Here is a 26,621-nt window from a genome sequence, read left to right as displayed (position 1 = left end):
AATCAATTATCATCTCTGTGCTAATGATTCTTGGATCTACTTATCCAGCCCTCTCCAATCCTGCACCTCCAACTGCCTACTAGACATCTCAAAATGGACGTCCCACAGACTGTAAATTCTCTGAGGGCAGGGGCTCTCTTGTGACTTTTTTGTATCATCAGTGTTTAGCAGAGTGTCTGGCACACAGTAAGCTCTTAAATGATGACTTATCTTAAACTAGTCTAAAATTAAAACTATTTCTCCTCACCCCTACTCCTAATTCTCTTCTTAACATGCTCTTATCGTAGGGGGTACCACCATCCTCTCAGTCACCCAGATTAACAACCTAGGTGTTATACCCAACTCCTCGTTCTCTCTCACCCCTCCTACAAAATCTGTTGTCAAGTCCTCTCAATTTTACCTTCACAATATCACTCTAGTTGCCCTCATCTTTCTTCTGACATTGCCACCATCCCAGAAAGGGGCCCTTATTTCCTCATGTCTGGACGAGTCTGATAGCCTGCTGGTTGGTTTCCCCCACTCTAGTCCCTCTTCCATTCAGCTGTCAAACTGATTTTCCTAAAGCATAGATCTGGACATGTCATCCCCTTCCTCAGTAAACTTCAGTGCCTTCTATCACTTCCAGGATCAAATGCAAACTCCTGTGTTTGGCTTTTATACCTTATTCCCCTCCAGTGGTCTCTTTCATCCAGTGATGTTCCTTGCTGTTTCTCACAGGAGACGATCCATCCCTGCACTCTTGGCATTCTCTCTGGCTGTGCCCTGTGCCTGGAATGATCTCCCTCATCTCCACCTCTTGGCTTGCTGGCTTCCTTCAAGTCCCAGCTAAAATCTCACCTTCTAGGAAAAGTCTTTCCTGATTCCCCTTCATACTAAAGTCTTCCCTCTGAGATTATCTCCAATTTATCCAATATCCAATTTATCCCCATCTTTTTGCACATGGTTGTCTCCTCCATTAAACTGTCAGCTCTCCGGGGACAGAAATTGCTTTTTGTCTTTCTTTATAGCACAGTGCTATAGCAGGTGCATAATAAATGATTACTGAGTTGTTTTGACAATGACTATCATAATGTAAAGAGAATGAAATTAAAATGAAGACAAATGGTCATGTGAGGACCAATCTTGGCTCTGGAGAAGGGCTAAGGACGTGGCTCCCTTTTGGCAGAGAGGTGGCAGCCTATGGATGTGGAATACTATACTGTTGTTGATTCTGCTGGATTGTTTTTCTTCATTACAAGAAGGATGAGATGTAATAAAGAGAATGTTTCTATAAATGAATGTGACATAAAAATTAAAAGTTCCAATGAAACTTTTTTTTTAATAAAATAAGGAGAGATCCATAGATGTGGAAATGGAAGAGAATGCGGAGGCCATCCAGTCTAAGCCCCTGTAGTTTATAGATGAAGGATCTGAGGCCCTTGTTCAAGGTGACATGGGTTGTTAGAGAGCTTTATTTAGACTAGGGCTTGAGATGGGTCTCAGAGGGGATGCATTCCATTCTCAGTATGCATGGGGAAGGAGCAGTGAGTGAGAGAGGGGAGAAGGCTTTAATGGGAAAGCCAACAGGGCTGGCAACCAGAGGCCCTGCTGCCAAATAGTGGGATGATCTCTGGGGCACGATGGAATTTCACTCACTTGGGTTCGAGTGATGGCCCTGCTTCTTAAAAAACAAACAACAAAAAGCCTGAGCCATGATTGTGATTCAGCTTTCATTTCAAAGGGGTCAGATCTGGTGGACATAATGAATATTAGCACTGGGCCTAGAATCAGGAAGACTAATCTTCATGAGTTCGAATCTGGCTCGAGACACTCACTAGCTGTGTGACCTTGGACAAGTCACTTAACTTTGACCTCAGTTTCCTCATCTTTAAAATAGGGATGATGATAATATCATCTATTACACAGGGTTGCTGTGAGGATCAAATGAAATAATATGTAAAGTGTTTTGCAAACCTTAAAGTTCTATATAATGCTATTATTATTACTAATAATTATACTGCTCCTCATTGACACAGATCTTCAAGAACTGATTGCTGTGTCCTAAAACAGAAGGTATGTGTCATGGTTAAGTACCAAATTGCAACTAATGTCCGTAACAGTCCTTACTAGAATTGGATCTCCATTTACATGTCTACTTACCACAGGTAGCCATTTGTTTAAATAAGTTTCTTCCTGGCACACAGTAAATACTTAATGAATGCTTTCATTCATTCATTCCTTGACCATGACCAATACTAAATTAAAGTGCTTATATTACAAAAAGTAAATTTGATTTTCATGTGTTTTGCATTTTGTACCAAAAAACAACCTCAGTGAACACTGTTTCTCGGTCTGAGAACGCTCATCAAGGGCAAAGGCAGTATTAAATCAACAGAAGCATAAACAGAAACACAATTCTCTAATCTGGTGTTTTCTCATGCTGTGGACATCTGCTGTAGTTCAGTGAAGGGCAAGATCCATCAGACGGACACGTTTGTTAATACCCTCCTTCATCTACCACCCCCAGCACATCAGGGAGAGAGAACCTAACAAAAAAGACACAGTCCCCAGTTTTCCTGGGCCTCAGCCTTTTTATTTTTAGAAGAATCCTTGCTTCAGCTCTTTTTTATTTTCTGAGTTGAGGTGAGGATTCATGGGTTAGAAGTCGTGATGTGTTTTTGTGTTTTTTGGAGACCGACTATACACAAAGGTAAGGTTATCACTGCTGTTAGGAGTCACCCCCCTCCACCTCAGAAGCACGTCTGTTTCTCTGTTAGGAGGTGACAGACCAAAGTTGACAACTGTGCCCTCTAGCCCACATTTCCCTGGATCAGTGCAGTATTCTGTGGTACCTTCTGCTGTTTACTAAAAAAAATCTGCGTCAGTAACATGTCTGATTTCTAGAAAATGACAAGTTGACAGGCATTTATTAGGCACTTGCTGTGTGCCTTTAATATGTCAGCAGTAGATAGCCCTCAGGGGCCCTGGGTGTGGCTTCCCCAGAGAGCCACGGGCTCAGAGACTGTTTGCAGAGTTGGAAAAGCTTCCAGTCACCAGAAAAAGCTTTCCAGGCTCCCCACATCCTGTGGGACAAAATCGGACTTCTCTGCAGCATTCCAAGCTGCTGAGGAATTCTTGCCCGGAGCCGATGAAGGCCGGGCCCCCAGAGACGGTTCAGAAAGGGACTAAATGCTCTTTGTTCATGGGTTTGCCGAGTCGGAGGCAGTATGGGAAACGGAAGCATCCCCTGAAGTGGATAGAACTTTGTCTGACCCCGAGATTCCCTGGCATGTCAGCATTTTAACGGGCAAAATGGGGCAGCAGGGATGAATAAGGAGGGGGAAGGGGGAAAGACTTAGGTTAGGAAATATAGGGGCTTGCTGGATGATTCCACGTCCTCTGCAACCTCCCGCACTGCTGGTTCAGCAGGAGAGTTCAGTCAAGTCAAGTGGACAAGCATTTATTAATCGCCTACTATATGCCAGGCACTAATTGCTGGAGGTGCTACTGTGTTTCCCCGATAATAAGACACTGTCTTATTATTTTTTTTGGAAAGAAAAACACCAGAGGGATTATTTTCAGGGGAGGGCTTATGTTGTCCTGCCTCAGCTCTCCTCCGTGGCACTGCTCTCAATGGCGCCAGCAAGCAGATGACTGGGGAAGAACAGGATGACGTGCTCACTGCTGCAGCTCTGATTGAATGCAGCTTGGAGCGCGGCGTGCGTTTCACCCGGGGGGGAGGGGGAGGCGGTGCATACAGAGGGTACCGTAATGTAGCGTGTAGCGCAGGGGATCACCTTCACTTACAGTAGCAATCCCAATAGGGCTTATTTTCGGGGGAGGGCTTATTTTAGAGGAATCTTACACAGTAAGGGGAGGGCTTATTTTCGGGATAGGTCTTATTATCGGGGAAACACAGTAAGCTCAGCCTACTTCTTTCCTTTCCAGAACTACTTCCAAACCAATCTTATGCCATCAGCATGCTCACACAGAGGTCTGAAAAAGTGATACAAGGACATTCTCAGGGTCTCTCTTGTGAGACATAGGAGACGATGGTACGGGATCATCCAGCATGGTATGCTCACATGAAAGAAGGTGCTGTGCTTTATGAGCAAAGCAGAATTGCAGTAGCTCAAAAGAAACATGAGATGTACAAATTTAGAGACATCTTCACTCCAAATGCTCCCATGCTCTATGTATACCTGACCTGTGGTAGAGCCTTCTGAGCTCCTACTGGTCTGATTAGCCACAGGTGGACACACTGTACCTTGATCCCAACAGAGCGATGCCATTTTGGACCTCTGAGCATGGAGGACAACAATCAAAGTCGCTAACATGCTCCTCTCTTGAGGTTCCCACCAAGTAACTTATGCTGCCCTTCCCCACTTTCATTGACCACCCTTTATGATCCTTTCACTATCCCCCATGGCTTCAGATCTTGGCTCATGGTTCCTTTCCACCCAGTCTCCTGTTGTCATCCTCAGTAACCATCTAACTTCTCCATTCCAGCCCAACTGTGGGTTACATTAGACAAGCTCTAAGGTCCTTTCCAACCTTGAGATTCCGGGATTCTGTGAATGCCTCAATTCTGGAGACTTTCATGCTGACTGTAGGACTATTAAAAGCTAAGTTTCCAGCTTGGGAGGGGAGGATCCTGAGAAGGCTTCATGAGGGAACATTCTATTTATCAGCTGTCTCTATTGGGTGTCTACTAGTCAGGCTCCAGGAAGAAACACTATTCCTGTGGTTATGTGATCTGGTATTTGCTCCCAAGTAAGTACTAGGTACACAGCACAGTGCCTGGCCCACTGTAAATGCCATGGAAATGTTGACTGTTGTTATGATTTGTTTCCAGATCTCACCTGAATCTGTGGTATCATTTTCGTCTTTTCCATCCCTTCTGGCCTTTCACTTGTAATGAACTTAATTTTGTCCTCCCCACTAATGGAGGGCAATGCAACATAGTAGAGAGAGCACTGAAATCGGAGTAAAAAAGATACGAGTTCCAACATTTAATAGCTGTGTGACCCTGGGTAAATCACTTATGATCCCCGAGCCTCAGTTTCCTCAGCTGTAAAATGAGGAAGAGGTTGGAACAGATGGGCACTAAGATTCCTTTTAGCCCTAAATCTGTGATCCTGTGACCTGCTTGTAAATCCTGGCTCTGACACTTGCAACCTATATATCCATTAGATTGTAAGCTCCTTGAGGACAGGGGCTGTCTTTTGTGTCTTTTTGTATCCCTGGCACTTTTAGCATGGTCCCTAGTACGCAGCAGGCACTTAATAAATGTTTACTGACTTACTGATGTGACTGTGGGCAACTCATCTAACTTCTCTAGACCCTCAGAATCTTTATCCAGAAAATGTGGGGGTTGGTCTAGATGATTCCAGCTTTAAACCATAATCCTGTCCCTTGGACACTGAACGGAGGCCATTTCTGCTATTTTGTTACTTCCCTTATGACTTAGAGCTACAGACTCCCGAACCTAGAAGGGCTCTCAGAGAAGATGTTGTCTAGGGGTCTTTCACTCTTCTGTGTCCTAGACCACTGGGGCAGTGTCTGGTGATGCCTATGGACCCCTCCCTTCTCAGAATCATATTTTTAAATATATAAAATAAAATGCATAGCATTACAAAGAAAGCCAAAGGATAGTGAAAATAAAGATGTGATTTTTTTCCAAGTCCACAGAACTAAAACCTAGCCAGGGACCCTCCCCCTTGGGCATCTGGAGACCCCAGGTTAAGAGACCCTGATCTAAATCAAGCCTGCCATTTTACAGAGGAGGAAAATGAGGCCCAGAAAGAACTGACTTGTTCAAGAGCACACAGACAATGAAGTTAGCTGAGTGAGGAATCAAACCCTGGTCTTTCTGCCCATGGTAGCCCACTGCCTCTCACTATTCCACCCCAGAAAAGCAGCAGCAGCAGCAACTGACCAGTTGGAATCCCCAAACTCGGCCTGGTGGCCATGCCTTTGCACAGGCTGGCCCGGCTCTGGTGCCTAGAATGCTTTCCCTCCTCACCTCCATGTCTTAGGATCCTTGATTTCCTTCAGATTGGCTTGCATGACACCTTCTAAGTGAGGACCTGCTTCTTAGTCATCGATGCTGTCTCTCCTCCTGAAATTATCACCTCCATACTTATCCAGTTAAATGTGGTATCTTCCCCATGTGCCCTTTCTCCCCTTGCCCTCGTATGACAGAAGTGCACTAAATACAGGAAAAGCCTCATTTTGGTCTTTTTATCCCCAGTGGCTGGCACTGTGCCTGGCACGCAAGTACCAGGTGCTCAATAGATGCTTATGGGATCTGACAGATGCAAGTTTAAGCAGCCAGACCAAGGAGACTTAGGTGGCCAATGCCTACAACAAGGAAGGGAAGTGGAAGGCTCCGAAGGGACTCCTGTGGGCCAGAGGAGTCACCAAAGTAGCTGCTGGCTTATACTATCAGACACACTGAGACCCTTCTCTCAGGGGCCCAGGAAAGGCAAGAAGACGGAGCCTTTCTCTGGAGCATCTCCGGCATCCCAGCTTCCTCTCCAGTCTCACTCTAGAAACACGAGGCTCTGTTCTTGGATTGCTTACATGCTACTTGGGGAAATGTCTCTCACACATAAGTAAACACTTGCAAAGCAACATGCAAACAAAAGCCAATTAAAATAATTCAAGTAGTGCCAAGGGACTGGAGAGTAAATGAGGAATCAGTGTGAGATGGGGATAATCAGGGAAGGCTTCCTAGAATAGGTGAGTCTGAAGGAGGGAGGGAGAAACAGAAATTCACAGGAAAGGGGGTGGCTAGGTAGTGCAGTGAATAGAGCACCGGCCCTGGAGTCAGGAGTACCTGAGTTCAAATCCGGCCTCAGACACTTGACACACTAGCCGTGTGACTTTGGGCAAGTCACTTAACCCCAATTGCCCTCCGAAAATAAAAAAAAAAAAAAGAAATTCACAGGAAGGAGAGGGAAGGACATCTCTTGGGTCTTTCCCAAAGAATAGCTGCAAAGAAAAACGGTGTGGAAAGGAGGGTGACCAGCAGCCTAGACTGGATGTAACAGGAAGATTTAAGAGAGCTGAGACCGACAAGTGAGGTATAAAGCCTGTAAAGGTGGGCAGAGGGGTCTGGATCAGGGTGCCACAATTGACTCTTGGGCAAGGAGATGAGAGATGATAAGAGCTGACTAGTATATAGTAGATGCTTAATAAAGACTTGCTTGCTGATGTGACATTTAGATAGAGCATCAAAGTTTACAAAGCTTTTTTTTTGCATATCACACATAGAAGTCTCCTAGTGACCCAGTAAGGTAGATTCTCCAAGTATTACCGTCTTCATTTTAGAGACAGGGAAACTGAGGAGCAGAGAGTGGGTCACAAGAAGCAAGATTCAAACCCAGATTCTTCTTGACTCCAGGATTGATAACTGCCTTGAGCAAGGAGCCCGAGGAAGATTATTCCACCTGACACGTCTAAAATCATAGAATGGACAGAAGCTTGGGGGAGACCAGTTACCTCCTGGGATACTCCTGTGGGAGGCAAGGAGGGTGGAGGTCTGGACAAAGCCAGCGGCTAACGCAAGAGAAATCCAGGCAGGTCAGGAGAGCTTTCTGGGAGGAGCCACAGAGAAGCAGAGCTCCCAGCATGCCCCTCTTCCCAGTTGTATTTCCCAATAATATTCATCCTGTACCTAGCAGTCATGCCATAATCTTCAGTGAGTATCTCTTGGATGAATGAACCTTAGTGTCTTCCTCTGGAAAACGGCTTGGAATATACAGTGTGTAAAGCTTCTTTTAGCTGTGTCATGCCGGGTTCTAAGGTCCCTACCATTTGTGACATTCTGTGTTCTAAGGTCCTCACCATTTCTGACGTGCCGTGTTCTTAGGTCCCTTCCATCTCTGACATTTACTATGTTCTAAGTTCCTTCCTAGCTATGACATTCTGTGTTCTAAGGTTGCTCCTGGCTCTAACTAACATTCTGGGTTCTTAGGGACCTCTCAGTTCTGACATTCTGTGTTCTAAGGCCATTCCTGATTCTGACATTCTAGATTCTAAGAGTGCTCCCAGATACAACATTCAGGGTTCTAAGGGTACTCGCAGCTCTGACATTCTATGTTCTAAGGGTGCTCCTAGCTTTGACATTCTATGTTCTAAGGGTGATCTCAGCACTGACATCCTATGTTCTAAGGGTGATCTCAGCACTGACATTCTATGTTTTAAGGGTGATCTCAGCACTGACATTCTATTAAGGCCCTTCCTGATTCTGATATTCTAGGTTCTAAGGCCCCTCCTAGCACTGACAGTCTATAACTGAAGGTCTACATCTGCCCATCTCCCTATAGGCATAAGCTGATGATGCTCCTTGTAGAATAATTTCACCACTAACAATGATGTTGTACCATTTCCACCTCTCCATCCAAACTATGCCTCAAAGTCCTCCTGCCCCATGCAGGGAGCTGGGACACATGCCCCCCCCCTCCCCAGGAGGGGCTGCACCCCTAGATCCCCAAGGAAAGCTGGACAGCACCTTACCAGGGTGGATATCCTGAAAGAGAGACTTCCAGATGGTGTACTGCAAGGGGCCTGTGTACTTGGAGGTGGGAAAGTCTTCATAGGTCAGGTTTGTTTCATGAATCTTCCCTTTGAGCCTGGAAGGAGAGTATTCCAGATTAGGGGCTAACTTTGCATTTATTTCCATTTGCAACACTGTCCCACTCAAGATGGCATGGATACAAAGCAGAGATGGAGGAGAGGAAGAAGGAAGAGAAGCCAGGCTTTCATGGGGCCCACACAGCCTACAGGGACGTAATCCCCCCAATTTTCCTTGGACCATGTGATATGGTCTAGATCTCTCTTCTCTCTCTCTGTCTCTCTCCTCTCTCTGTCTCTGTCTCTCATCCACACCAAAACTGTGTTAGTCTTTCATTCCATTCCCTTCAGGTTTTGTTAGATGACTGGCTAACTAGACTGATTAATTGACATGAGGTGTTAATGGCTCATATCGGTTTCATGTGTGCCTTCTTCTCAGAGGGCATTTGTATTCTCCTAGATGAAATGGTAATAGAATGGTGGAATCCCTGGCACAGTGGCAGGTCTCAAGCCACGGCCTTGATTCTTTCTGTTAACTTAAGCCCTATCTTTACCTTGCTCTCTCTTTCCTGGGTCAGTCACTTAGTCCTAGAAAGAGGCCACCCAGCCACAGTATTTTAGCCACTAGTTCCTATGTGAATATTGGTCATCAGTGGCTGATGACTAACAAGGACTATGGTCCTTTCAAAGACTTCCCAGGAGCCTCTGCAGCCTCCCAGGTCACTGAGGAACTCTCAGGGAGAGAAGGGAGCCACCTCGTTAGGATAGGCCTTGGAAGGCCAACATGGTGGACTGTTCTTGCTATAATGGATTCTTTATCTACTCAGTCATACTGCCCATCCAAACTGCTCATTCTAAACTGTCAACCTAGTGTGGGAATTGGGTGGACTAAGTCTCAGCTCTGCCACTAATAACTGTGGTTAAGTTTCTTACCCTCTCTGGGCCTCAGTTTCCTCATCTGTAAAATAGGGAGAATACCATTTACCTATTTCTCTGGAAAACTTGAAGAACTGAACAAATGTCAGCCCTCAGTGCCTACTGAGGGCTTTTATTAAAAACTGAGGCAGATGTCCAGAGAGAATGGACCATATTTATGTAGGCTGTGTGCCCTGTTCCCAGCCCAAGGGTCAAGTAAGCCTGTTCTTAGCTCCCTGCTCACAATGCCTTCCTCCCTCATGCCTCCTTGGGTTCTCACCAAATGGACTTATTCTGCTTCTCACAGTCTTTAATCATGTAGGATGTGGCCTCCCTCCTGTCAGAAGGTGCTATTATCACCCCATTTTATAACTAAGGAAACTGAGGCTGAGCTCTGCAGTGACATGCCCAGGGCTATACAGCCAGTAAATGATTGTGATGGACTCAGAGCTCAGATCTTCCTGCCTCCAAGGTCAGTCCTGGATTCTCTAGCTGCCTCATGGCATGTGATGCTCCATGCCTTCTTTGGTTCCCCTGATGGCTCTTTTCCCCATCTTTCTGTTTAATTCTTTGAGTAGGGGAGGAGGAGAGAGATATATTTGAAAGTGAAGGGGATGGAAAAATAAAATGGGTCTGTGCAAATTTAAAAAAGAAATGATGCCATCTGTACTTTACATCTGTACAGAGCTTTACGATGCACTTTTTTCTAAGTGAAGATCACAGTCACCTAACACTTCCCTTGATGTGCCCAGACTGAGGAGGAGCAATCCCTTACTGCCTTCTAGTCCGGGTCAGAATTGGCTCTTGGCAGCCACTGGAGGAAAGGGGAAGAAGGAAGAAGAAAGCAGCTGGGGTGGATGCATGGAGGAAGGACCCCTCCCTGGATGGACCTCTCCAGTCCCCACCACATACCGCTCAGAAAGGGAGGCGACCCCAGCCAGGAAGGCATGCCTGTCTGCCTCAGCCAGCCGCTCCTGAAGGATCTGGCTGCCCTCCTGGACCCTGCGCAGCTGCTGACTGTAGCGCTGTATCTTCTGCTCGATGTCTGTCAGGGTGCGGGCCGTGTCCGCCTCCAGCTCCTCCAACATAGCCTTCTGGCGCTCCCGTAGCAGCCGGTGCAAGCGCTCAAAGGCCTCCCCGATGGTGGCCCGCAGGCTCTTGGTGGAAGACTGCAGAGAACACACACAGCGTGAGGCAAGGCGTGGGGCACAAAGCAGCAGCACTGGGGTACCAGTGGACAAAAGCACAGGGGTGGGAGCCAAGGGCCCTGGGTGCTGCCCTGGCTCTCTCACTAACCAGCTCTGTGACTTTGCGCAATCAACTTCCACTCTCTGTCATTTAAAGAGCTTTTTATTTTATTTTTTATTTTTATTTCTGTAAAATGGGGATAATACTACCTTACCTAACCTACCTCACAGATGACCACGTGAAATAAGAGATTCAAAAATATTTGTACCGTTAAACATGTTGTATAAATGCAAGGGATAATTCAATTGAACTTAGTGTACCTACCACGAGCACAGCACTATGTCAGGCACGAGGGAATACAATAAAGCCCTCCTGGAGGCACCGTGTGCAAGGACTGGCATATAGAAGATGGGGACGATGGGGGTGGGGGTGAGAAAGAGCAGACAAATAAGGAGGGAAAGAACATGTTCAGTAGAGGGGGTGAGGGAGAATGTCACGGAAGCTTCATGGCCCCTGAGCTGAGCCGTGACAGAGGAGGAGAAATCTGAAAGCCTAAGAGGAAGGAGTACAATTGGGACAGGAGAGATGACAGTGCCAATGCGCAGAGGTGGGTGATGGCATGTTGAGTCTGGGAACAAGCAGCGTAGTATTTGCCAGAATGTGGAATGGACAGCTAGGTGGCGCAGCAGATAGAGCGCCAGGCCTGGAGTCAGGAAGACCTGAGTTCAAATGTGACCTCAGACACTTACTAGTTGTGTGACCCTGGGCAAGTCACTTAACCCTCTTTGCATCAGTTTCCTCATATGTAAAATGAGCTGAAGAAGTAAATGGTAAACCACTCTAGTATCTCTGCCAAGAAAACCCTAAATGGCATCACAAAGAGTTGAACATGACTGAAACAACTGAACAACAATGACAAAAGAATGTTTAAAAAGGGGGTAATGTGAAAGAAGCTCAGAAAGGTAGGTCGGAGCCGGAGTAGAGGAGGCCAAGCTGAGGAATATGTATTCTGTTCTAGTGGTAATAGGGAGCCATTGAAGATCTCTGAAGAGAAGAAGGACATGGTCAGACCTGCGCTAATTTAGGAAGACTATTTTGGCAGGGAAATAAACTGGACAGGGAGGGAGGCAGGATGGAGCGTGGAGGCAGAGAAACCAATTATTAGGCCACTGCAATACTCCAGGGAGACTGGACTAGGATGTTGGTGGTGGCTGCCATGTTAGTGGTGACAAGGGGAGGGTCTCAGAGATGTTATGGAGGTAGGATGCGGCACGTGATGCATGATGGAGCGGGGGGGGGGGAGGAGGGAATAATCCAGGAGGATTCCCAGGTTTCCAGTCTGGGTGACTGGACGGCCATCTGAGAAGGAGATGCAGACAAGTGGAGCTCTTAGCGGGCCCCCTTCCCCGGGGGCTGCTTCTGAGGCCTGACTTCCTGGACCCTGGCAGCTCAAGGCCAGGGAGAATCTCCCTCAGGGGATATGGGAGCTTTCTTCCCTAAAAAGCCAACACTAGAGGGTGGTGTCACCCCAAACTTGGAGGTGGCAGAGAGGTGAGCCACCTCTGATTTTCCTTGCTGAGATGGATAAATCCATGATGAGTAATAACAATGTTAAATTTATACAGTGCTTTAAACGTTTTGTAGACTGCTCTGCGTCCTTCATCTCAGTTGGACCTGCCAACAACTTGGTAAGGTAGGTAATGTCACACCATCATCTCCATTTTACAGATGAGGAAACTGAGGCAAAGAGGATTAAGTGACTTGCCCAGGGTCACACAGCTAGGAAGTATTTGAGGCCAGATTTTAACCAAGGAAGATCAGTCTTCCTGACTCCAGGCCTAGCTTCTATCCACCGTGTCACCCAGCTGCCCAACCTCTGTATTCGGCTGCTTCTAAAGAAATGGCTGAATCTGAACACACCTCTAGCAAACCTACATGACAACACCAGCCCTACTTAACTGGCAACAGAAGGGAGAAGGCGACTTTTTCTTTCCTAGGTCTCAGTCTCATTTGTGAGATCACCATTTGGGGGACTGTTTCATTCTTTGTATCTCCAGTGCTGGGCCCATAGTCGATGTTTCATAAATACTTGTTGATGGATTGTAAAAGAAGTTGGAGCAGATTAGGAGTTCTTAGCTTTTTTATGTCATGGTCCCCTCTGGTGACAGAATAATGGTTTTCAGTGCATAAAATAAAACAGATAACATTACCAAGGAAACCAATTAAGTTGAAATACAGTTATCAGAATATTTTTTAAAAGGGCAACAGACTCCAGGTCAAGAACTCCTGGCTTAGATGGTCTCTAAGGCCTGCTCTGGTTGGAACATTCCAGCTCTGAAGGCCTCTTCCAGGACCTTTCCTGTTCCCTTATCAATATGATTAACTGTAAAATATCCATCAAAAGATCCCTAAGTCCCTTCTAGCACTAAATTCCATGATTCCCCTAACTGAAGGTTTCTTCTGGCTCTAACGTTTTATGTTGGAAGGTCACTCTCCCTAACATTCTGCGTTTCCAGGTCCCTTCTGTATTCTCAGGTCATGGATTCCAATTGGATCCAAAGCTCCCCACCATGCTTTCATTGAACAGTCTCCTGAGCATCTTCCAATCCAAGATTAGGAAGCATGGTGTAATGGGTGGAGGGCTGGCTTTGGAGGCAAGGAGAGCTGGGTTGGAGTCTCACATCTGACCCATATTGGATATCCTGGGCAAATCACTCTCTAAGTCTGAGTTACAGATGAATTGCCAGTCTATGCCAAGGAGAGAATGTCCATACTTGGAGCCCTGGATTTTCGTACCAGATCCCTCAGTGGTCGTGTGACCCTCAATCCTACCACTTAACTCAAATTGCTCATCTCCACTGCTAAATCCCACAATCTTTTTTCATTCCTTACCCTACTTGAATTTCCTATAGCTTTTTTTTTTTTTTTGGAGAGGGGTAGGCAAGGCAATTGGGGTTAAGCGACTTGCACAAGGTCATGCAGCTAGTGAGTGTATCAAGTGTCCAAGGTGGGATTTGAACTCAGCTTCTCCTGACTCCAGGGCCAGTGCGCCACTCACTACACCACCCTCCTTATAGCTCTTTAAACAACGTAAGATCCTCTCATCAGAGACACCCTCTCCTCCCTAATAAGGCTCTTTCCTGGCTTATTACCCGAGGCAGCTAGGTGGTTGATTGTGATGGAGTTGGAATCAGGAAGACCTGATAGCTGTGTGATCCTGGGTAAGTCCCTTAACCTCTCTCAATTTCCTCCTCTGCAAAATGGGGATAATAATAGCACTTACCTCACTGTGTTCTTGTGAGGTTCACATAGGATAAGGTATGCAGAGTGCTTTTCACACCTTACAGCACTATGGAAATACTAGCTGCTGTTATCATTTACTATTACTCTTTGTCTGACCACTCTTCAGCCTCCTCTGCAGAATCATTATCTATACCCTGCCCCTTAAGTGTGAGGGTTGCTCAATTCAGAAGCCACACCCTTCAGGAGGCCCATCCTGACTCCCCTAGCTAGCAGCTAGGCTGGTGGTCCTGAAAGTCACTTTGTATCTCCGTAGTATCTTATCTGTATTTCTTTTTCTTTGTATGAGGTGTTTCTCCTCAATAGGATTTGTAAGCTCCAGGAGGACAAGATTGTTTCATTCTCATTTGTGTCTCTAGTCGTTAGCATGTACATAACAGCCGGTTAAAAATGCTTGTTGAGTTCCCTACACCAATGGGAACACAATCTAGGACAAAAAAAGCCCCACCTACCTCCTGCATTGAAGACCCCTTTTTGTTTCAGGTCAGAAATGAATAACCCTTCTTGTTGAGATACTATGGCATCCTGTTCTATAGACTTAGGTAGAGATATATTCAACTTCAACCTCCTAGCTAGTCTGGGGCCAAAGGGCCAAGAAGCTTATGAGGGATTTCAACATCTTCTGCTTCCGCCATCCCCATTTACTCAGTTTCCCATGTTTAAACTCCGGGTTTCATCTTTGGTTCTTCCTTCTCCCTGACTTCTCACATCCAATCAGTTTCCACACCCTGTGTCCAATTCCATCTCTGCAATCTCTCTCTAATCCATCCTGTAAAGGCTGAGGTGGAGAGGGTGTGCCTTGCAGAGGGGCATCCTGTGCAGTCATGGAAGTAGGAGTTGGAATGTCCTGAATGGGAAATGACAAGTGGGGAAATCTGGCTGGCATAGGGAATGACATGAAGTGAGTCTAGGAGAGTATTTGGGAGCCAGCCTATGGAGGGCTTTAAAGGTCAGGCTCCCAACTCCAATGCCACCTGTTCCGGCTAGTCTTCTCTGTTCCCATGATTGGTAAGAGGAGGCAATATATTATAATGAAAAGAGTACTGATCTTGGACTCAAAACCTGGGGGTGGGATCCAGGGTTGGCCACTTGGTATTGGTAGGCCTTAACAGATCATTTAACCTCTCTGTGACTCAGTTTCCTTTGACGTAAGATAAGGGGAGAAGGAAACTGACCCTCTCTACAAAGCAAGTCAACCAGCTTTGTAAAAACCTGAAGTCCCATGTGAATGGAAGCTATCATTAATCATATTATTCACAATAAGGAGATTAAGAAGAAAGGGCCACTTGACTAGGGAATTAGGAGCTCACTGATGACCTTGGAGGAGGCATTTCCTATAGAGTGGTGGGGATGGGAGCCAGATTACACGAACTTGAGGGGTGAGTGGGTTGGGAGGAAGTGGAGGCAGAGAGGGTATACGGCCATTTCTAGAAATTTGGCAGCAAATGGGAAAGGAGAAGGAATGATAGTTTAAAGGGGTAGCAGGGTTAAGGGAAAATTCTTTAGTCTAGGGAGAGCATGAATACCATTTGTAGGCTGGAGAGAAAGGGAGAGGATGAAGATGGAAGGGAGCAGGGGAGATGACTAATACAACAAGGAGAAGATGGAAGGGGATAGATTGAGGTTACATATGTTACCTAAGTGATTCAGTGGTTAGAGTATCAGCTTTGGGAGTCGGGAAGACCTGAGTTCAAATCCCACATTGGGCACTTAATAATGGGCAAGTTAACTTCAGTTAACCTCAGTTTTCTCATCTGTAAAATGGGGATAATAGCACCCACTTCACAGAGTTGCTGAAAGGCACCAATAAGTTAATATATATGTTTGCAAGCCTTAAAGTATAACACGAATGCTTTCAGTCATTTTTCAGTCGTGTCTGACTCTTCATGACCCCATGTGGGTCATTAAGATACTGGAGTAGTTTACCATTTCCTTCTCCAGCTCATTTTACAGATAGGGAGACTGAGGCAAATTGGGGTAAATGACTTGGTCAGGGTCACACAGTTAATATGTGCCTGAGGCTGGATTTGAACTCAGGTCTTCTTGAACTCCAGGCCTAGTGTATTATCCACTCTGCTACCTAATTGCCCTACATAAATGATAGCTATTATTATTAACATTATCATTATCTTTTTTGAAGGAGACAAGTGGAGGGCTTTGAAGAATCCTTAGGCCAGCCCCTCCATTCCCCAGGGCTTCAGATCATAAACAGATTGGTCCTAAGGGAACCAATCTTCCCTAGGTACTGAGTCCTGATCTCAGAAACTGTGATCCAGCTCTCTGAGATCCCTGTTCCCTGAACCAACTCCCCCTCCCCAGGCTAGTTCAATTCTGCCCTATGCCCTTCCCCCCATCCTAATATCTAGATGACCTGATTTGAGTATCTCTTCCTTCTTTTCTATTTCCCACCCTCTGCCACGCCTTTTCATAATACCGAGTTTGCCATTTCCAGAATTTGGAAAAGCAGTCAGTGAAGAAATACAAGTAGAGAGTAACAGATAACCCCCCAGGAGTGTATACCAAGAAATCAGTTCAGTGTGAATTAGGCAGCTTCTAGGCTTCCAAAGCTGCCTGGGGTTGAGTGCTTGTAACGCGCTGTAGGTGATCATTTTCTCAGGGAGAGAAGCACTAGGCACCATGCACACCTCTTTCTAGCCCCCACCAGCCCGGGACCTAGGAATCCCCTCTGTCCGAGGGTTGCCTACCAGCTTCCTGGCTGCCTCTCTGGCTTCTACTAATAGCTTTATAGGCCATGCCAAGGTCTCAGCTAGTCCTGTCACCACCTCCAGGCCTGGTTGAGACTTATGAGAGATGGTATCATGATGGATTAGGAAATTAGGAATAAAAAGGACTTGGGTTAGAATCCTGGTTTTGCTCCTTATTACCTCTAGGCCGTTGGGCAAGTCAGTGGATCTCTCTGACCCTCGGTATCCTCAACTAAATGATGACTAGCTCTGAATTCATGATTAGTGTTGAGAATTCACTAGCCAATTATGGTTATCTCCTTTGGGCAAGGGGGAAGAGGCAAGACTGAGGATCCTGAGGGGTTAAAAACAGGCTTAGAAAATAAAACATCCCCAAAGCCACAGACACTCCCTCCATTCATTACAGGGAGTTTAGACTTAGTAAAGAGGAAGGCCACATTATTCTCTGAGATTGGGGGGAGGATGAAAGGCCAAGTGAAGATGCTGGGTTTAAATCCTTGGGGGGGGGGCTATTTAAATAGTTAACATGTACATAAGGTTTTTACTTACATAGTCTCATTTAATCCTCAAAGGCACCTTGGGATGGGGTGGGGGGAGCACTCCCATTTTACAGGTGAGGAAACGGAGGCACCAAGTATTAAAGTGACTTACTCCATGGTATCCTACAATTAGTAAGTGGCAGAGCCAGGATTCAAACTCAGCTCTACTGCCTTTGAATTCAGAGCTCATCCTACTGTACCCCCAGGCCACTTCAGATGGCCTCGTTCTTCTCAGGAAAGTAGGAGACAAACTCCTCTGGTGGCAGCAGGAGTGGGTGGGAGGCAAAGTGGGGAAGAAGGCAGGAGATGTGTTCAGGACTTGAGAGGAAAGAAGATACGGAACATCTGCCATGGGGAATATGACAGGAAGTCCACAAGAGATGAATGAAAACTGCTATTAACTGTCTCATTAATTGTTTCACCGGTGCCCGGCTTGTCTCTCCAAGGAGACAATGAGCTCACTGAACATTGAGCCCAGGACTGCTACTCTTTTCTCCTTGGCATCCAGCACAGAGTAGATGCTCAAAAAATAAGAGAACATTACTCTGCCCCCAGCCCATGATACATGCCCTCGACCCCTAAGGCCCTTCACAGTTCTGCTGTTGTCTTGGGCCACATTCTCCTCCCATCCCCTGAATCTCTTCTGATCCAATGGGGCCTGGGTCAAAGCAGCCTGGGTTACCTCTAAGAGCCATATTTTAGGACCTGGAGCATGGGAACTTTGCCAGCCTGCCTCTCAGGCTTTCTTGGGAAGGACTCTTCAGTGGATTAGAATGAAAAACCATTTATTAAACACTCCATGCTGAGAACCATGTTAATTATTGGGGATACAAACTGAAAAGTTAATTTCTGGTCCCTGCTTTCAAAGAGTTAGCATTCTAACTGGGGGAGTCAACACAGCAGAGGTCTTCTGTAAGGTAGGCCCCAAGTGCACTGTCAGGAAGGTAGGAACTAGTGGGATCTGGCTAGGCAGGGTACAGGGTGGAGTTGTTGACATCTTCTGGTGGGCTCCACCTTCTGACACCCCCTAGTGGTCTCTGGGTAAGCAGGGCTCTGGCATGAGGCCACTGGGGGACAAAGTAGAATGAGGGGGTTGAGAAAAGGTGGAGGCAGAGATGTGTGGGACCATTTCTAGAAGTGTGGCAGAAAATGGGAAAAGAGATGCCATAAGAGTCTTGTACATAGTAGGTACAAAATGTTAATCAAATTCAATTCAACACAGTTACTAATCACCTGCTGTATACAGCGTTTTGCTAAGTGCTGGAGGAAACTCAAAGTTAGACAAGACAATCCCTGTATTAAATCCCTGAAGCTCAGTATAATGATGGATATAACACATACATCTATACTACAGAATGAACCACGTAGAATAAATAAGATGCTGCATGAGGTCTAAGTTTGTGAAGGGAAGTCATGGTCAGAATGAGGAGTTCAGGCACTAGAAGGCCATGCAGATGCAGAAGTCTAACAGGCAACTAGCAATCTGAGACCAGAAGGCCAGAGCTGGAGACAGAGACTGGAAGCTAGTGGGTGGGTAGGTGAGATCACCAAGGAAGAAAATAGAGAGGAGGGAGAGAAGAGGATCCAGGACGAATCCAAAGCCATAGCAGACACCCAAGCTTAGGGGACAGGAAGAAGAAGACTTCGGTGGAAACATGAGAGTTAGCTCTAGGGAGCCAGAGGACTGCCCTGTGGAAGAGGGATTAGGCTCTGTTCTGAATGGCCCAGAGGGCAGCACTAGCAGCCACGAATAGAAGCAGCTTCGACATAGGGGATCCGAGCTGTCCAGAAGTGGAACTGGCTGCCTCATGGAGCAGTAGGTTCACTGGTTTGTTGTTCAGTTGTTTTTAGTCATGTCTGCCTCTCCATAACCCCATTTGGGATTTTTTTGGTAAAGATACTGGAGTGTTTTGCCATTTTCTTCTCCAGATTTTACAGATGAGGAAACTGAGGCAAATAGGGTTAAGTGACTTGCCCAGGGTCACAGAGCTAGTAAGTGTCTGAAGATCTGACTTCAGAAAGAGAAGTTTTCCTGACTCCATGCCCAGGTGCTCTCTTCACTGCACTACCTAGCTGCCCTTCATCCTCACCAGAGGAGCTAAAGCTGGATGACTACTAGCTGGGGATATTGCTTTGTTTGAGTTGGACTAGATGGTCTTGAAAGTAGCGATGCTGGGAATCGGCAAGGGAGACAGAGAAGGAGCAGTCAGGGAGACGGGAGGAGGACGGAGGGAACATCCTGGAAGCCGAGGAGAAGCACATATCACAGGTCTCAGAAGAGGGCGCTATGGAGCTGGGGGGATGGGGAGGGGGGCCCCGAAACACCAGCTCACAGGACACTCTTCCTATTTCTAGAGCAGCTGAGGAGTTCGGGGGTGGGGAGGAAATATTTCAGTCTACCATGAAGTAGCAGGACAGTTGGTGTATGAAAATATTCATGGCAGCTCTTTTTGTTGAGATAATGAAGGGGAAACAGAGGGGGTGTCCATCAACTCGGAATGGCTGAACAAAACATGACATATGAAAGTAACAGAATAGTGTTAGGCTGTAATGATAGCTTCTGGCTAGCACTTAGACTTTAAGATTCACAAAGTGCTGTACAAGGTTAATCCTCACCACAACCCTGGCAGGTGGGTGCTGTTATTTCCCATATTTTATCGATGAAGAAACTGAGGCTAAGTTAAGTGACTTGCCCAAGGTCACACAGCTAGTAAGTGGCTAAGGCAGAATTTGCACTCAGATCTCCCTGGCTCCAAGTCCACCACTCTTGTCCACTGCGCCACCTGACTGCCCAGCTAAGAAGTGACGAAAGCTTCAGTTTCAGAGAAACCTGGGAAGACTTATATGAACTAAGGCAGAGCAAAATGAGCAGAACTAAGGGAACAATTTATATAATGACTACAATAATGTAAAGAAAAACAACTCTGAAAGACCCAAGAACTGTGACTGAATCAACAGCCAACCAGATATGGGAGGATGATGAACAAATGGATGCAAAGAAGCACTTAGGAGATGCCAAGCCTAAGAGAATGCAGTTTTGTCGTTGCTCAATTGTTTCAGCTGTGCGACTCTTTGGGGACCCATTCGGGGTTTTCCTGGCAAAGCTACATTCTTGGAAGATGGTTTGCCATTTCCTTCTCCAGATCATTTTGCAGATGCAGAAACTGAAACAGGGTTAAGTGACTTGTGCAAGGCCATGCAGCTAGCAAGTGTCTGAGGCCAGATTTGAACTCAGGAAGAGGAGCTGAGCGTAGAGAGCCTGGCACTCTCTATCTACTGCCCTACGCAGAAGATATACATCCAGAAGCAAAGGTAGTCCCTGCTGCTCTCAAGGAGCTTACCTTCTGAAGGTGCCCCAGTGTCTTGGCCCAGGGTCCCCTCTATTTGGTGGTGGGGCACAGGATTGGTGTCGGCCTGACTTGTACTCCATATTTTCTGGGGTTACCTTTACACAATGCAGGGAGCAGTAGTAAAGGTGACTGAAACCAATGTTGTGTTTTAAAACTTGCAGAGAACTTTACAAACATTACATCCATGCCTCACGATAACTCTGTGAGATGGATCTTATCTCAATTATCCCGACTGGTTATCCTGATTTTACAGATGGGGAAACTGAGGTTCAGAGAAGTTATAAATGACTTGTCCAAGTTCATATCAATCAACATGCATTTACAAAGAGCTTACTATGTGCTATGCTAGACACTGGGCATACAAAAAGACAACCAGGATTTATGAAGCACCCACTGCATGCCATGTCTATGCCAAGCACTAGCAGAGCTACAGCCAGACAGCGTTAAGGAGAATTTGAATCCGAGTCTTTCTGATTTCCAGTCCAGCACTTTGTCTCCCAGGCTACAGAGCTGCTAAGTTATACAATCATAATATAATCGGGAGGTCCTTGGGTAGCATTGTACAACTTAACAAGTGAGAAACAGACAAGGATATCAAGGCCAAATGCCAGAGTATACAAGGAAGAAATTCACGGGATCACGCACAGAAAACTGGGATTGACCCAGAGTGCATCTGATCCAACACCTTCACTTTACAGATGAACAAATGTAGACCCAGGGAGGCTAAATCACTAGTGAGTAGCTGTGCCAGGATTTGCACCCAGGTCCTGACTCCCAATCTGGCCTTCTTTCTACTCTACAAAGTTCCCTTTTCCAACTGTCCCCAAATTTAACATGTCTAAAACAGAACTCCTCCCTTCCTCGGGAAAAACGCTTTTCCTGCTGGACATTCTACTGTAGGCACCACCATCCCTCCAGCCCCCCTAGGCCTAACTTCCAAGTTAATTCCTTCTCCAATTTGTATCCAATCGGTGCCAAGTTGGTGCAATACAGGCAGAAAAAACTCTAGCTTTGGAGTCAAAGGACTCTATTCCTGACTATTCTTTACTTGCTGGGTGACCTTGGGTAAGTCACACCCTCTCTGAGCCTCTGACCCCTCCTCTGTAAAAGGAGAGGATTTGACCAGATGGTCTCCGTAGTCCTTCTTGTCTCTAAATCTCCTAAGTCCCACCAATTTTGCTTCCACGGTATCTCTCACAGAGACACCCTTCTTTCTACTTCTCCTGCCCTAGAGGAGACAGCAGAATGTGGGTGTGTGTAGGGGGGGTGATGATGCTCCGCCTCCTTCCTGAGGGCAAAGCCAAGGACACAGGGCGGTGCAGAGACCCCCCTGTAGTCCAGAAAAGAGCTCCCAGTCTCTCTCGACTGTTCCTTCAGAAGCCTGCCTCGACCTCCACATTCAGAGGCCCTATATCCTGCTTGCCAGCCATCCTTGAAAGGGTCTGGGTGAGGCATGGGACCCCCAGGCTCAGCAGCTTCCTCCCCTCCAGCTGTGTGTGCTCTAGGCCGGGAGTTTCTCTGGGCAGAGACTGCCTTGCTCAGCGCTGACATCCCACCGGCAAAGCTGGGGGGGCTGGGGGGAAGCCTACTGTATGCTGAACAAAGGCTCAATTAAGGCCTATTCCAGGCCTGACACGGCTGCCTGTAAAGAACTGACAGGCTGAATCGAAGCTCTTTTCAAAGCCCTCTCTCAAAAGAGCACTGGGGCGTGAGTGCTAAGCAGCCCCGCTAAGCACTGCCAGTGTGCGTTACTGAAGGGACTGGAGAGGAGAAGAAACTCCCCGCTCCCTGAAGGCTGGTGAGTCAGGAGACACAGACAGTAATTAGCGGCTCTTGGCATCAGTGGCCCATCCAGCCTGCCTCTCCCTGGGTGGCGCCGGCCCAGCGGTCGCAGCCCCAGCCAGGCCACAGAAGTCACCCAGAACTGCCAGACAGAAAGGGGAATCGGGGCAGTGAGATGTCTTGGATATCATCTGGGTCACTATCCCACTACAGACCCTGGCACAGCCTTCTTCATGCAGCAGGGGCTCAGGGGGACCACCCTGAGCTCCTGAACACTCCATACCAGAACACGCTTTCGTAGCTCTTAAAGGCTTCATCGGAATCATTTTTTGCTGGGATGGGGAAGGGGAGGGTGCAGGCCCAGAACTGTGATTTACTCAATGTAAGGAAGTCCAGGTGTGGGAGCCCCCTTCCCCCATACAGGTTGCTGACATATCCAGCAAACAAAGTCTCAGAGAATTAGTTGCCTGGAGACCCTGAGAGATTAACTTGCTTGCTACAAACCAACCCCTGATTTATAGAATTTGCCCATTTCCAAGGTATAAATGCTCACCCTGAAATTTTAACAATTCAACAATCAGGTCTGATTTAACAATCAGCTCTCCTACTTCCTGTTCTCTCTCCATTAGAGAATTGGTAACAATATATAGGCAAGATGGTATAGTGAAAAAAGCTTTGGAGTCAGAGGACTTGAGTTCAAATCTTACCTCGAGCAACCTTGAACAAACTCTAAGGGAGGGAAATGTGGTAGCTTAGATAGAATCTGAACTCACCTATTCCCAACTCCAAGGCTGGCTCCTTCTTTGTTCTGCCACGTCTCCTCTCTAAGAGGGCATGCTAGGTATTATTATTCCCATTCTCATGGAAGAAACTGAGGCTTAGACAGTGTGATTTGCCCACAGCCACATAGCTGTTAAGCACCAGAGCTGGCATTTGAAACCAGGTCTCTCCTGACTCCAAACCTAGACCTTCCTTTGCTTTTTTTCTTATCATGAACTTAACGATCCTGAACATTTCAATACATAAAGGAGAACAGAAAAGAGGCTTGTACATGAAACTGCTGAGCTTCCAGGCTCACCACGCTTCTGGGTCCCATTCAGTGGAAATGGTCTACTCAGCCCAACTTTGGTGATTTCTTTTTTTTTCTTGTCTTGTCTCAAAGAGACTGTAACCTCCTTGTGGGGAGAAGCGATGTGTTCTCATGTCACCTCAAAGCCCAGACCTGAGGGACACCAGAGCTATTCGATAAAAACTGAAAAAAAAAAATCATCCCCTGACGGGATGAGGAGAAATGCATTTGGGAGACTGAATGAAGGTTAACCTCTTACTGACAAGTATCACCCAATCACTCAGGCTGGCCACTAGGCAAGGGATCCCCACAATACTGCCAGACACTCACCAATAGCCTTTCTAGCCTGGTAGCCCCTCCAGAATTTGGGCTCCACTGACAAAGCCTTTGAGAGATTGGGGTTGGCCTTCATATATGAGCTGCAATAGGGGACTACAGTGGAGGATTATTACAATGATGAATTGTGTGTGTGCGTGTGTGTGTGCATGTGTGTGTGTGCATGTGCGTGCGCCACAGGAATGCCCGACTGGCTACTAGGTGAAATACGACCTCCAAAGTGTCTGCAGGAAAAAAAAGGAGGCATTTCTTATATAAACACTGAGGCTGAGGCAGGAAGCAGGGGTGGGGGAGACGGTGGACCCCACGGGCCCACAAGAAGGCCTGGCAGATGGACAAAAAAGTTGGGGGAGGGAGGAGGAGGTGGGGAACAGGAAACTGGGCAAGGATAAAAGGCACACATGGGGAGAGAGAACGGGAGGGCAGAGAAAAGGGGCTGGGAAAGGGGAGAACAGACCTTTTTCTTTCCCAACCCTCCTAGGTGGTCTCAAGGTCCAGGTCAGTCAGTAACAAAGCCTCTAGGTTCCCAGAGTCATCTTATGGGCTTGGGGCCTGACATTCCTGCCACAGAACGCCTCTGATACGCTCATGGTAATGGGGGGCATGCTGACAAGGCAGGCCCACAGAAGAGACACTGAACTCTACTCCCCCCCACTTTGATCCCAAGGGATAGGGGAGAGAAGCAGCTGGTGGACGTGTCTATTGTCTCTGGTCCAATCCCTCTGTGTCTGCTCCAGATGGACCTGGTTTCAGCACATTGGAGGGGACACCTGCCCTCCCCACCCCACCCCCCAATGCCTCCTAGCACTGCCTCAGGCCTCAGGTGTGCAGGGGGCTCGTGCTCTCCTGCCCCCAAAGCCAGATGGAAGAGTCAGAGCTGGGGTGAAGTTGTCACATTGGCCCCAGGGCTGCCTGAGTGAAGGGCACCGAGGCACCACCCCTCCCCCTGCCCCTCCTTGCGCCCCCCCCCCCCAGACCTGGTACTCACCTTTGTCTCAGCCAGTTGGCGCTTGAGAAGCTGCAGGGCCTCTGTGTGTTCTCTTTCGCTGTCCTGCAAGGCCTGAAGCTGCTCCTTTAATTCTCTCTAAAACAGATAAGAGCACAGCAATGAGGCCTCAGACAGAAAGGACCAGATTCCATGCTGGGAAGGGCCTGAGGGGCTTCAGCTGCCTACCAGGCACCCAGCAGCTGGGAAGGAAGATCTTATCCCTAGTCAAAGCTCAGCCTCCAAACTCACAGAATGTTAACATCTCAGAGCTGGAAGGGCCCTCAGAGATCATCTCCTGAAGACTGTAGCTAAACATCGGGAGATGCTGTAAAGTATCTCTGACAAATGGCCATCAGGGCCTTGGCTATGAGACCTCCATCAAGGGGAGAGCCACGATGCCTTGAGGTGGACCATTCTACTGCAGGTCAGCTCTCATGATCAGGAAGCGGAAATCTGTTCTCTGTCCCTTCCACCCCTCTGCTCTTTGTCCTGACCTCTGGGGCCAAGTAGAAGGAGGGTGATCCTGGGAAAGCCTTCCAAATACTTGAAGACAGCTGCCTGTGCCTAACTCTTCTCCTCTCTAGGATAAACTCATCTGAATTCAGCAATTGTCCTTGGGCCTTTTCTCATTTTGGTCTCCCACTTCTGAAAATGCTCAAATTTACTCACATCCTACTAAAAAGTGGAAGTCAGAATCAAATATAGTAATACAGATAAGGTCAGACCAGGAAGGGTGATAGTACAGTTAACATTTCCCCCACCTGGAGGTAATGGGGAGTCACAGAATGTTACACATCTTGTCAAATCAAGTCAACAAGCATTTACTACTGTATTATGTAGCTTGGTGGCACAGTGGATGGAGGGCTAGGCTAGGAGTCAGGAAGACTCATCATCTTCCTGAGTTCAAGTCCAGCCTCAGATACTTACTAGCTGTGTGACCCTGACCCAGTCACTTAACCTTGTTTGTCTCAGTTTCCTTATCTGTGAAATGAGCTGGAGAAGAAAATGGCAAACCACTTCAGTATCTTTGCCAAGAAAACTCTAAACGCAGTCATGAAGAGTCAGACAGGACTGAAGCAAGTGAACAGCAAAAATGCTTATGTGCCTGCATTGTGCTTAGTGCTGGGCATACAAAGAAAGGTAAAAGACAGTTCCTGTCCAGTCTAATGCGGGAGACTGAGAGAACACGCAAACAATGGTGTAGGAACAAGGTGTATATAAGTTAAGAAGGGGATAATCTCAGAAGGGGTATGGGGAAGGGCTTCCTGTAGAGGGATGGACTTTGACTGAGCTTTGAAAGAAGCCAGGGAAGGTGGAGATGAGGGAGAAGAGTATTTTAGGCATAGGGGACAGCTGGAGAGAATGTCGGGAGAAGGGGTGTCTTGTGCGAGGAACAGTAAGTCGACCAGTGTCGATGAATCACAGGGTACAGGGAGAGGAGTAAGGTGTAAGAAGACTGGAAAGATAGGAAGTAGCCAGGTTATGAAGGGGGGTGGCACTCCTCCAGGGATGTGCTGGTAAATGTTTAACAACTGGCTCTCTGAAAAAAATGTCTTTCCCCCCCAAAACAACACACTTTTAAGTTTGATCTGCATTATTAAAATTTCTCCATCACTTTAACACTAGACAATCAGCAGAACAACAAATCAAGCCCTGGTTTGTAGCATTTGCTCATTTCCAAGGTGTAAATACTCACCTTGAAATGTCAACAATTTAACAATAAGATCTGATTTAACAATCAGCTCTCCTATTTCCTTTATTCTCTCCCTTAGAAAGGCAAGATGGCACAATGAAAAAAGCTTTGGAGTCAGAGAACCTGAGTTCAAATCCCTCCTCTGGTGACCTTAGACAAGTCACTGAACCTCTCTTGGCCTCAGTTTCCTCACCTTC

The 26,621-nt window shown here is 46.9% G+C and overlaps 1 protein-coding gene across 1 annotated transcript in view; it reads right to left on the bottom strand.

Annotated features, from left to right (window-relative positions):
• TRIM62 (tripartite motif containing 62) overlaps positions 1-26,621 on the bottom strand; it is a 57,980-nt gene that overhangs the window by 3,384 nt on the left and 27,975 nt on the right. Inside the window, exons 2-4 of the mRNA XM_069079212.1 lie at positions 24,732-24,827; positions 10,387-10,643; positions 8,503-8,618 (exon numbers count right to left, since the gene is read on the bottom strand). Coding sequence (XP_068935313.1) covers positions 8,503-8,618; positions 10,387-10,643; positions 24,732-24,827 — 469 coding nt within the window. The remainder of the gene's footprint in view (positions 1-8,502; positions 8,619-10,386; positions 10,644-24,731; positions 24,828-26,621) is intronic.

The sequence above is a fragment of the Petaurus breviceps genome, unplaced genomic scaffold (genome assembly GCF_028583685.1).
Source record: "Petaurus breviceps papuanus isolate PSGF00001 unplaced genomic scaffold, PetGlider_PUasm1.0 91041, whole genome shotgun sequence".
Classification (NCBI taxonomy): Eukaryota; Metazoa; Chordata; class Mammalia; order Diprotodontia; family Petauridae; genus Petaurus; species Petaurus breviceps.
This window is presented reverse-complemented; position numbering and strand designations above follow the sequence as displayed.